The sequence below is a fragment of the Medicago sativa genome, chromosome 4 (genome assembly GCF_051527215.1).
Source record: "Medicago sativa cultivar Bolivia chromosome 4, Bolivia_mono, whole genome shotgun sequence".
In the NCBI taxonomy this organism is placed as follows: domain Eukaryota; kingdom Viridiplantae; phylum Streptophyta; class Magnoliopsida; order Fabales; family Fabaceae; genus Medicago; species Medicago sativa.
This window is the reverse complement of record NC_140752.1, coordinates 66,972,021-66,983,662: the sequence shown is the minus strand read 5'-3', so window position 1 is coordinate 66,983,662 and position 11,642 is coordinate 66,972,021. Positions and strand designations below refer to the sequence as shown.

General features: G+C 37.5%; 1 protein-coding gene across 1 annotated transcript; it reads left to right on the top strand.

The window, feature by feature from the left end:
* Window positions 1-7,533: 7,533 nt before the first annotated feature.
* Window positions 7,534-11,288, top strand: LOC146930964 (S-adenosyl-L-methionine-dependent methyltransferases superfamily protein). The gene is made up of 6 exons (XM_085702459.1): window positions 7,534-7,721; window positions 7,809-8,044; window positions 8,781-8,863; window positions 8,996-9,130; window positions 9,209-9,313; window positions 11,020-11,288. Exons 1-6 carry the CDS (start codon window positions 7,645-7,647, stop codon window positions 11,149-11,151), a joined length of 768 nt encoding a protein of 255 aa, XP_085558585.1. The 5' UTR covers window positions 7,534-7,644; the 3' UTR covers window positions 11,152-11,288.
* Window positions 11,289-11,642: the final 354 nt, after the last annotated feature.

Sequence of the window (11,642 nt, the reverse complement as noted above, 5' to 3'; positions counted from 1 at the left end):
ATTCTCGAGCGACTATATACTGTGCAGTATATACTCGTAACAGTGATCTGGGCTGTTTTATCCTGGAGACGGCGTGGTTGATAGTCTACCTTGCACAAACTAGGGTAGTGCCGCGAAACGTCTTAAAGAAAGCGACCTGGTCGTGACTCACCCAGTAATTTCGTTCGGTATAATTTTTAAATCGAAAAACAATAATTTTAAGACGTTTCTGAAACCATGAATACCAACAACGAAATTACTGTATCTGGAACAGCTGTCGATTTCAACAAACCGTTTAAGTTTCACGGTAGTAACTTCAAGCGTTGGCAAACAAAGATGATGTTTTTTCTAACTACGAAAAAGGTTGCCCACGTCTTGAAGGATAACATACCCGTGATACCATCGATGTCGGTTCCTATGGAAACGACTAGTAACGGTAAGACAGTAGTGGCTACAGATGCTTCTATATCTGCAGCAAATGCTGAGTTGGAAAGGCTTACTGCCGAACATGCTGAAAAGGTGAAACAGGCTGAAAAGGATATACTCCTCTGGAAGGAAGAGGATTACCTGTGCAAGAATTACATATTGAACTGTCTTGCGGATCATCTATATGATCTGCATCTGATTCATAAGACAGCTAAGGATGTTTGGGATGCTCTTCAGAATAAATATAACACTGAAGAGGCTGGCTCAAAGAAATTTGCTGTGAGCCGGTACCTAAACTATAAGATGAACGACGAGAAATCTGTCGAAGAACAATCTCAGGAGCTTCAGAATATAGCTCATGAGATTTTTGTTGAAGGAATTCAATTACCTGAGCAGTTTCAGATTGCTGTGATAATTGATAAACTGCCCCCTGCTTGGAAGGACTTCAAGAATGCCCTTAGGCATAAGACTAAGGAGTTTTCTCTTGAAAGTCTGATTACTCGACTTCGTATTGAAGAAGAGGCAAGAAAACAAGAACTGAATGAAGAGGTGTTTGCTGTCTCGAACAGCAACACTAAAAAGAAATCTGTGGGTGCTGTTCTGAAGCCTGCTGGCAAACAATTTAAGAATCAGAACCGTCCTGCAAATAAGAATTCCAATCGGAATAAGAATGGGAACCCACAAAAGGTCCCAAGAGCTCAACCATCAAAGAATGACCCTGCTCAACCGTTTAATTGCTACAATTGCGGACAACCAGGTCATATGGCACGAAAGTGTAGAAACCCATCCACTCGACCGGCTCAAGCTCAGGCTCACTTGACAACAAATGAGGAGCAGCCGTATACTGCAATGATAACTGAAATCAACATGGTGGGTGGATCTGATGGTTGGTGGATAGACACTGGTGCATCTCGCCATGTCTGTTATGAACGTGCTATGTTCAAGACATACACTGCTGCTGAAGATCAGAAGGTGCTGTTGGGAGATTCTCACACCACTGAAGTTGCTGGAACCGGAGATGTGGAGCTGAAATTCACCTCCGGGAAGACTCTCATATTGAAGGATGTGCTGCACACTCCTAGAATTAGGAAGAATTTAGTTTCTGGTTTTTTACTGAATAAGGCTGGTTTTGAACAAATCATAGCATGTGATATGTACTCTATTACTAAGGATATGGTTTTTGTTGGGAAAGGGTATGCTACTGATGGTATGTTTAAGTTGAATCTTATGAATAAAATTTCTCCTTCTGCTTATATGTTGTGTGATTTTAATATTTGGCATGCACGACTCTGTCACGTTAATAAACGAATCATTTCTAATATGAGCAATCTCGGTTTAATTCCTAAGTTATCTTTGAATGAATTTGAAAAATGTCAATTTTGTAGTCAAGCAAAAATAACAAAAGGATCTCATAAATCTGTAATAAGAGAAACCGAACCATTTGAATTAGTACATTCTGATATATGCGAACTTGATGGTAACTTGACTAGAAACGGGCAAAGATACTTTATAACTTTTATCGATGATTGCTCTGATTACACTTATGTGTATTTAATGAAAAACAAAAGTGATGCGCTTGATATGTTTAAAAATTTTGTCAAAGAAATTGAAACTCAATTCAATAAAAGAATCAAGCGCTATCGTAGTGACAGAGGCACTAAATATTTATCACACACATCCAATGAGTATTATAAAGAGCACGGAATCATTCATGAAACAACTGCACCTTACTCTCCTGAGATGAACGGTAAAGCGGAAAGAAAAAATAGAACCTTTACCGAATTAGTAGTTGCCATCATGCTTAATTCTGGTGCAGCGCCTCATTGGTGGGGGGAAATTTTATTAACTGTTAGCTACGTGCTAAATAGAGTACCTAAAACTAAGAACAAAATTTCTCCTTATGAAATTTTGAAGAAAAGACAACCTAATTTGTCTTACATTCGAACATGGGGCTGTTTAGCCTATGTAAGGATTCCTAATCCCAAGAGAGTCAAACTTGCAAGTAGAGCCTATGAATGTGTATTCATTGGGTATGCCTTGAACAGTAAAGCATATAGGTTTTATGACCTAAAGGCTAAGGTGATCATAGAATCAAATGACGCCGATTTCTATGAAACGAAATTTCCCTTTCTATCAAGAGATAGTGGGGGTAATAGTGGGGGCGGAAACATGAACACTACACCTGATCACAATCCAGTAATCAGAAATAGTGATGAAAACATCATAACTGATGTTACAGAACTTCGAAGAAGTAAGAGAGCAAGAACTGCTAAAGAGTATGGACCTGAATATGTGGTCAATACATTAGAAGAGGATCCATCAAATCTCAAAGAAGCTTTGTCTTCCTTGGATGCAGACTTATGGCAAGAAGCCATAAATGATGAAATGGATTCTCTACAGTCTAACGATACTTGGCACTTGACTGAACTGCCTCCAGGCTGCAAACCAATAGGTTGTAAATGGATTTTGAAAAAGAAACTGAAACCTGATGGAACTGTTGACAAATACAAGGCACGCCTTGTAGCCAAAGGTTTCAGACAAAGAGAAAATATAGATTTTTTCGATACCTACTCACCAGTTACTCGAATCACATCCATAAGGGTACTAATTTCCTTGGCTGCTGTTTATAACTTGATAGTACACCAAATGGATGTGAAAACTGCTTTTTTGAATGGTGAGTTGGAAGAAGAAATCTATATGGAACAACCTGAAGGTTTTGTAGTCCATGGACAGGAAAGCAAAGTATGTAAGTTAGACAAATCTCTGTATGGTCTAAAACAAGCCCCTAAACAATGGCATGAAAAGTTTGACAACTTAATGATTTCGAATGAGTTCAAAGTGAATGAAAGTGACAAATGTATCTACTACAAGTATGATAAAAACATTTGCACTATCATATGTCTATATGTAGACGATCTACTCATATTTGGGTCAAACATTCCTGCCATAAATTCTGTGAAATCACTGTTGAGTAACAACTTTGATATGAAGGACCTAGGAGAAGCTGATGTAATTCTTGGCATCAAGATTACTAGATCAGATAAAGGAATTTCCTTGGATCAGTCTCATTATGTTGAGAAGATATTAAGGAAATACAACTACATTGATTGTAAACCTGCAAGCACACCTTATGATCCAAGTGTAAAACTTTTTAAGAACACTGGAGATGGTGTTAGACAAACTGAATATGCGAGCATCATTGGCAGTCTCAGATATGCCACTGATTGTACTAGACCCGACATTGCCTATGTCGTGGGACTCTTATGCAGATTTACAAGTAGGCCAAGCAAGGAGCATTGGCATGCTATTGAGAGAGTCATGAGATACCTGAAAGGGACTATGACATTAGGACTGCATTATCAAAAATATCCTGCTGTACTTGAAGGGTACAGTGATGCAGATTGGAACACCTTGTCGGATGATTCCAAAGCGACCAGCGGCTATATATTTAGCATAGCTGGAGGAGCTGTTTCTTGGAAGTCTAAGAAGCAGACCATTCTGGCTCAGTCCACAATGGAATCTGAGATGATAGCACTAGCTACTGCTAGTGAAGAAGCAAGTTGGCTAAGATCCTTGCTAGCTGAAATCCCTTTATGGGAGAAACCGTTACCAGCTGTGTTAATTCATTGTGATAGTACCGCGGCTATTGCAAAGATTAAGAATCGTTATTACAATGGTAAGAGACGACAGATAAGGCGAAAACACAGCACGATTAGAGAGTGTATCTCTAATGGAGCGGTTAGAGTTGATTTTGTACGTACGAATGAAAACTTAGCTGATCCTTTGACGAAAGGACTTAATAGAGAGAAAGTCCGAGAAACATCCAGTAGGATGTGACTAATGTCTATAGCCCACTAAATGATGGTAACCCGACCTATATGACTGGAGATCCCAAGATTTAGGTTCAATGGGTAAAAACAAGTCATGAAGTGGTAGAAGATGCTATGAGAGAAAGAATATAGAAAGCATGATCCTGCAGCGAAAGAAGGATGAGTTAATGGTAACTCTTAATGAGATCTATACTCTAATTGAGTGGGGTACACAGCTACAGGAGTACCCTTGATAGACTCACCTATACGAATGTGGAACTTAGGCCGGTCCTATGGAATTTTGAGGCAGAATTTCTAGAGCATTCGTTAAAACCGGGATACACGTGCAGGGCCTTAAAACGCACGGGCTTTTAGAATACACCTATGAAAAGGTTTGTGTGTGGATTCTATGTCTGAGATAGAGTTCAATGCTGTAAGCAACTCTTGTTAAATCAGAATACCTTCCACTATGCAAAGGTTCAAGTTGTTAACAACACCTTTGTATATTAGCAAATCTTATGGAAACGTTTTACGTTATTTCTCGAAACCATTTTGAAGTCAAGTGGGGGATTGTTGGAACACTAGTTAAAGTCTAGTGAAAAAATTGGAAAGAAAGAAAACACTATGAGAAACTAGTGTGTGGGTATGTGACTTAAAAATGTCCCACATTGGAGAGTCACCCCAACTAGTAAGTGTTTATATAAGGGTGGGGTGACCTCCAAGGGTGTGCCCTTGGGGTACCCATTTTTGTGAACGGGTGAACGCTTACAAAATACATATATCACACGCGCGACGACGCCGCCGTCCGTTCGACCGGCCGGGCCGGGCTTGGGCTTGGGCTTGGGTCGTGGGTCGTGGGTCGGAAAATTGATATATATATTTTTTTGTCACTTGAAAATGTTAAATTAATTAATTAATTAATTTTTCATTATACGAAAGCGTTCGCGTAACAAATTAATGTGTTACATTTCGACCCGATCCAAACCAGTATCCAGAAACTTCCGGATATTTCCAATTAAAGAAAACGCGTTTGCATTGCTTAAGGATTAAGCAAACTTAATCCCCAAGTCACGCGTAAAACGCGTTTGCTTAAGGATTAAGCAAACTTAATCCCCAAGTAATTCTCGCGAACTCTGCCTATAAAAGGAGAGCTCCCCCCACTCATTCTTCACGCCAAAATCTCACAGTTGATGCTTCCTGTGCGATTTTCTCTCTTCTCCCTTCGATTTTAAATCGTTCTTCTTCTTCTACTCCTTTCTGTCCCATCGGTTTCGAATAGAGCGGCTGCGTACCGTATCGAGTGGCTTCGATCATACGATTGAACCATACTTTGAGGTGTAATTCTCGAGCGACTATATACTGTGCAGTATATACTCGTAACAGTGATCTGGGCTGTTTTATCCTGGAGACGGCGTGGTTGATAGTCTACCTTGCACAAACTAGGGTAGTGCCGCGAAACGTCTTAAAGAAAGCGACCTGGTCGTGACTCACCCAGTAATTTCGTTCGGTATAATTTTTAAATCGAAAAACAATAATTCCCTAAAGATAGAGTTATTGAGTCTGTGTGTGATTCCATCTCTAAGAATCTTCCATGGGCAGAATTTTGAATACTGATCTTATTAACTGGTTGGATAATGATTAAGCAGAGAAAGAGGAATTGATCAACAATCACGAACAAAGAATTTTTCACTTTGCATTGAAGGGAACCCTTGATACTAATATTATCAAGTATGCCAAGCAAACTTGTTTTAGACTTTCAAAACCATACATCTGACCAAAAGTTAATTTTTTTCACGGTGCCAATTTACCAATGTTGCATTATCCATAATAAGAGGGATGGATTGTTTGTTACCTGACCGAACAGAATGGTTAAAACTAATTCACATGTAAAATTGTAGTATAAATGATAATATATACATTTGTAAGATAGAACTAAATATAGCCACTTCTATGCCAATAAAAGTTATTCGGTTGGTGGTAAGGAGTTGATGCATATTCAACAAAGAAGTAGGTTCAACTCCGCTACTAACGTTACGACCTTAATGTCTCTAGAAACGCTTAAGTCTAAGAGAGTACTAGTAACTTTTTGTTTTGTGAACAATATTTCGGTTGAGTTGAGTTTCAAGTAGAGCTGTCAAAATGGGCCGGGCCGGCCCGAAAGCCCGAATAAAATGTAGGGCCTGGGCCGAATAATTGCAGCCCGAATTTTTTCAGGGCTTTTTAGCCCGGCCCGAAAAAGCCCGTGGCCCGTTAGGGCTGGCCCGTTCGGGCTCCGGGCGGCCCGCCAGCCCGCCAAAAAATACAATTTTTTTTTTGTATCTTGTTTCCATTTATAGCTCCACTCCAGAAGTGGTCCTCAAGTGATAATGAGTTTGAGCATATATGCTTTTTAATATGAATTTTAAAATTTGTATACATAATTCTTGATTTTTCTTTAAACTCTTGTCCAAAATTGTATACATACATAATCAGAAATATCAGTATGAAAGTAATAAACTGTAAGTTGAAAATGCAATGCTCAGCACAACTTATATTTTGTTTTTAGCAGAGCAGCAAGTACGTAAGCTGAAAAAATAGTGCATACCCTTCAAATTTGATCAACTTTTGGTCAATTTTATCAGTTGGATATGTGTAAGTACATATGTCACATGACTTGAAGGTTTTTCTAAACAGCAAAAACAAATTTAAATAAAAATAAAAAACAGAAAACAAACTAACAAGTGTAAGCTTACTTTCGCATAAATACCATATGTATGCAGAAATAATTCTATCAAACTTAGAAATCCAATTGTTAGAAAATTCATCTAGATCAATACCACCTTCTTTAATTGCCTGGGTAACAAGATGAAAACTTATTAATCCATGAAATATAACAAGAATGAAAAACATAAATAAGTTTCTTCAAAAAAAAAGAATGAAAAAATAAAAATAAAAACTAGATACGTGCGGGCCGGGCTGGCCCGTTAGCCCGGGAGCCCGTGTAGGGCCGGGCTCGGGCTCAATTATTCCAGCCCATATTTAAACCGGGCTTTTTAGCCCGGCCCTAAAAAGCACGTTGTCCGATCGGGCCGGGCCGCCCGTTTTGACAGCTCTAGTTTCAAGGGTTAACTAGGGTCAGAGTGTTAAAAGAGCACTGACATATGTACTTACAAATCACTTATCAAAGATGTCTCCATTTCGACAAGAGTTGAACATTCGTCCTTATGGTATATGAGTAAACTATTGAGGCAGTTTTCCATAAAAAATGATAGTCCATGTTGTCATTTGAGAAGTAAAAAAAATCAATAGAATTCACAACAGTTGATTTTTTGGTACAAACAGCACAACAATTTTAAACTAGTAAAACAAAGCATCACCGTTTTGTCCAACTGAGTGCAGGCGTGGCAATTATCACCGTTTTGTCCGGCGGCGCTAGGGTTGGAAGTCAACAATGGACGAAACACACCCGACGACAACGGCAACTGTAGCACCCTCAACTGCATCGGCGTACCTTAATCCTTCTTACTGGTATTCACTAATCACTAATCATAAACCTTCTAGTCATTTTTCTGAACTTCTCAAGAATTTAATGCTTTCATTGTTTCTCTCTTTCAGGGATGAGAGGTTCACGAAGGAAGAGAAATACGAGTGGTTCAAAGATTATTCCCATTTTCGTCACATCATTCAACCTCATCTCACCCCCAATTCCTCTGTCCTCGAACTTGGATGTGGAAACTCACAAATGTGTGATGGCTTGTATAACGATGGAACTACCAACATTACTTGCATTGACCTTTCTCATGTTGCTGTTCTAAACATGCAAAATCGTTTAGTTTCTCAGGGATTCAAAGGTTATCTTGCCTTCTACTACTATGTAACTTATAACCGATAAGCTAGCTGATTGAGTTTGTAATGTTTCGTGAAATTATTGGTTGAACTAGTTTATAGATATGAAATATGACATAAAAAATATATGTTTATTTAATATTTAGTTTTTTTCAATTAAGACGATAGAGGTCAAATTGAGAGAGCAGATCATAAGCTATAAGCTACTTGAAGTAGCTTATCAAAAAACGCTATAAGCTAGTAAAAATAAGTCATATACTCATGTGAAAATGACAGTTACCAAACAGGTCTGTTTTAGTCGTATGAACTTATAAGCTATAAGGTATCTGTTATAAGCTAGCTTATTGTACTTGCCAAGCAGACTGCAAGATAACTTATGAAAAACAACTTATAGCTTATACGGAAACAACTTATAGCTGCAGATAAGTTGTTTATCCAAACAAAGCCTCATTCGCTACCAAACTGACTTGTAGAGTAATGGATGCTTCCAACTTATGATATTATTTTCAGGACTTATAGTCTAATGTGAGGCTCTTAACAAAATTCATATTTTGATTCTTTTAATGATGATTTACTTGGGGGAATTGGTGTTTTGGTAGATATAAGTAATGGATTTGTTTTGTATATGGTTTAAACTTTGGCTATGAAATATGAATATCAACTTTCTCATTATCTGATTCTGTTTGGCTCATTTGTTGCATGTGTTCTTAATTTTTTACATGTTTGTATTTCTGTTATTAGACATAAAAGTGATGCAAGCTGATATGCTAGAGCTACCTTTTGACGATGAGTGTTTTGATTTGGTTATCGAGAAAGGAACTATGGTAAATTAGGCAATTTTCCTTTGTCCTTTAATGGAATTTTGGCTTGACAATCTAAACTAACAATTATGGTCCCTACAGTTCTTAAGCTTGAGAGTTTTATTAAATGTGAATATGTTAACTTTGATTTTGAAGGATGTATTGTTCGTGGATAGTGGTGACCCATGGAATCCAAAGCCCGAAACTATGTCCAAGGTCATGTCCACATTGAAAGGTGTTCACAGGGTTTTGAAACCAAATGGCATATTTATCTCAATAACTTTTGGCCAGGTTTGAAGAATGAACTCTTAGATTTGTGTCTTTTATTGAGCCCTGCCTTGATTCTAATGTTCTTAAAATTCATGCCAGCCACATTTCAGGCGCCCTATATTTAATGCACCGGATTTCAGCTGGTCTGTTGAGTGGACAACTTTTGGTGAAACTTTTCACTATTTTGTGTATGTTCTAAAGAAGGTTAGTCATCCATACAGCCTCTTTTTTTTTTTTTTTTTTAATTTCTATGATAATTAAAACAATCGTCTGCTTTTTGATATATTGAGGTGCTGCTACCAAAGGCTCGAACGTATGTGTTCTACCAAAATCCCCTGATATCACATTATAAACTTGGTTCTCAGATGATAAATAATATCACCAGTTTTGTACTACAGTGACCGATTTGATGTCAATCTCATAGTAGTTAATAGCGGATAGCGGCGCGTAGCGGCCGACCCCAAAAATGCTATAGCGGGATAGCGCCTAGCGCTATGACCGCTATTTCATATAACTTTTTGGACAAATTATATAAATAATACTATAAACTTCTCTCAAAAAAAATATAAATAATACTATAAATTATAAACAAACATATATCACTTGTAACTTCTGAGTTGTCCCAACTGAGTTGTAACCAAGTCTGCCACTTCATTACATTCACAAAGTGTCTCAATGCATTTATGCAAACCTCTCAGCAATTTGGGATCTGTCTCAATTTCTGGTTTGCTATAAAAGTATTTAGGATTGATTGAACACCAGAAGCTGGGATCCTTCCAGTGATTAAATTGCCAAACAATGTCAAGATTATCACCAGTCCACTTATGTCTTTGAGCACATGAGTCAACAGACACAGAGTTTGATTGAACACCAGAAGCGGAAGCTGCCATGACTGTGTTGTCCACAAAAACAACAAAAATAAGGAAACAGAGAGCAGAATAGAGGATGAACAAAACAGAGGATGCTTTTTAGGGTACAGATCTGATGCTTTTGAGAGAAGATTTAATGAAGAGAGGAAGTTTTTTGAGAGAGCAGATGCGTACAGATCTGAAAGGCGCCGTAAAGAATGAAAGAAGGAAGAGAGAAACTGAAGTTATTAATTAGGGTGTGACGAAAATGACAAAAATACCCTTGTTTTTTTATTTAAAACCAAGGAGAATCTTGTATTTTCACGTAAAATGAAATAGCGGTGCAAGAGTGCAAAACCGCTATGCAGTGTTGCGGCCGCTATTGCGCCGCTATCTCATAACGCTACGCCATGGCTTATTGCATAGCGGTCCTGGACCGCACCGCACCGCGCGGCCGCTATTGGCCGCTATAGCGCCGCTATTAACTACTATGAATCTAAGAACTAATTTGTTGGCAAAGATTTCTTCAATGAAGGAACAATTAGATGTCGCGCTTGTGCATTTCTTTTCACAAAGTTACTGGATTTATAAGTGGAGGAATAGAACCAATGTAGTTTCATATATAAATTTGAAAATTCTAAATAGACATACTATATTTTTTACTATTAAAAAGTATACATTTTTGTCATCAAAGTAAGTATATCATGTGAGAACTAATCTTTGCAATGATATAGAAAATGGAACTTTATATTTCTCATTATAATCAGATAGATTTCATCAGGAAGAGTGCCAGTACAGTATTGTTTTTTTCTTCCTTTTCTACCTTCTGGCTTTTTTGGAGCTTGCTACACCTGGAAGGGGGATTCATCCAATCTTTGGCTCTACCCGCCTTTGATGGAGAGTTGTGTTACCACCTGTGTTTTGCTCAAGTTGTTTAATTCTAGTTTTGGTTAGGGAAGAGGGGTATGCACGAGATTGATAAGGATTGTGATTCATATGCATGTAGTTTTACTGTTTTGCATCTATGTTAAGTTCTAACTAAGATAGATGAACATTTTCCAGGGACAGAGGTCATCACATGAAGATATACCACCTGTTAAGAAGATTGAAGTGCCACATCTTAATCTGTTCCATGAGGAGTTAGAAAGTGAAGATTTTGCTTTTCGAATCAATGTTGATGAGTTGAACTCTTAGACAGTATTGTATGAAATTTTGTTACTCCCTCTGTTCCTTTTTAAGTGTCACTTTTGTAGAAATTTTTTGTTCCTATTTAACTGTCACTTTCAAAGTTCAATGCAACAATAAATGTTGTTTTATCAACATTACCCTTAGTTATTTATTGTGGAGAGAGAAATATATGAAATAAGATATTAAATGACTAAGACTATTATACTCCCTCCGTCTCTAAATTATAGTCGTTTAAGGTTTGTACACGGTTATTAAGGAAATGATTAGTTTGGTTGATTTTAATAGTAAAATTAGTGTCATTTACTTAAACACCCTTATTAATTGTAGTTAGTGGAGTAGTTAAGTTTGATGAAATTCAATAAATAAAGGTATATTACTGGAAAAAAATAATAAATGCTGCATTGATATTCTAAAGTGACAATTATTTTGAGAAAAAGAAAAAATGATAAAGTGACAATTATTGTGAGACGGAGGGAGTAATAAAAGTATAGATTATT

Bases quoted from the DNA above. Each gene is read 5' to 3' on its own strand.
- LOC146930964 (XM_085702459.1), top strand. From the start codon at position 7,645: ATGGACGAAACACACCCGACGACAACGGCAACTGTAGCACCCTCAACT. The intron at 9,131-9,208 runs GTTTGAAGAATG...AATTCATGCCAG, and splicing joins TCTCAATAACTTTTGGCCAG to CCACATTTCAGGCGCCCTAT. The intron at 9,314-11,019 runs GTTAGTCATCCA...AACATTTTCCAG, and splicing joins TTGTGTATGTTCTAAAGAAG to GGACAGAGGTCATCACATGA.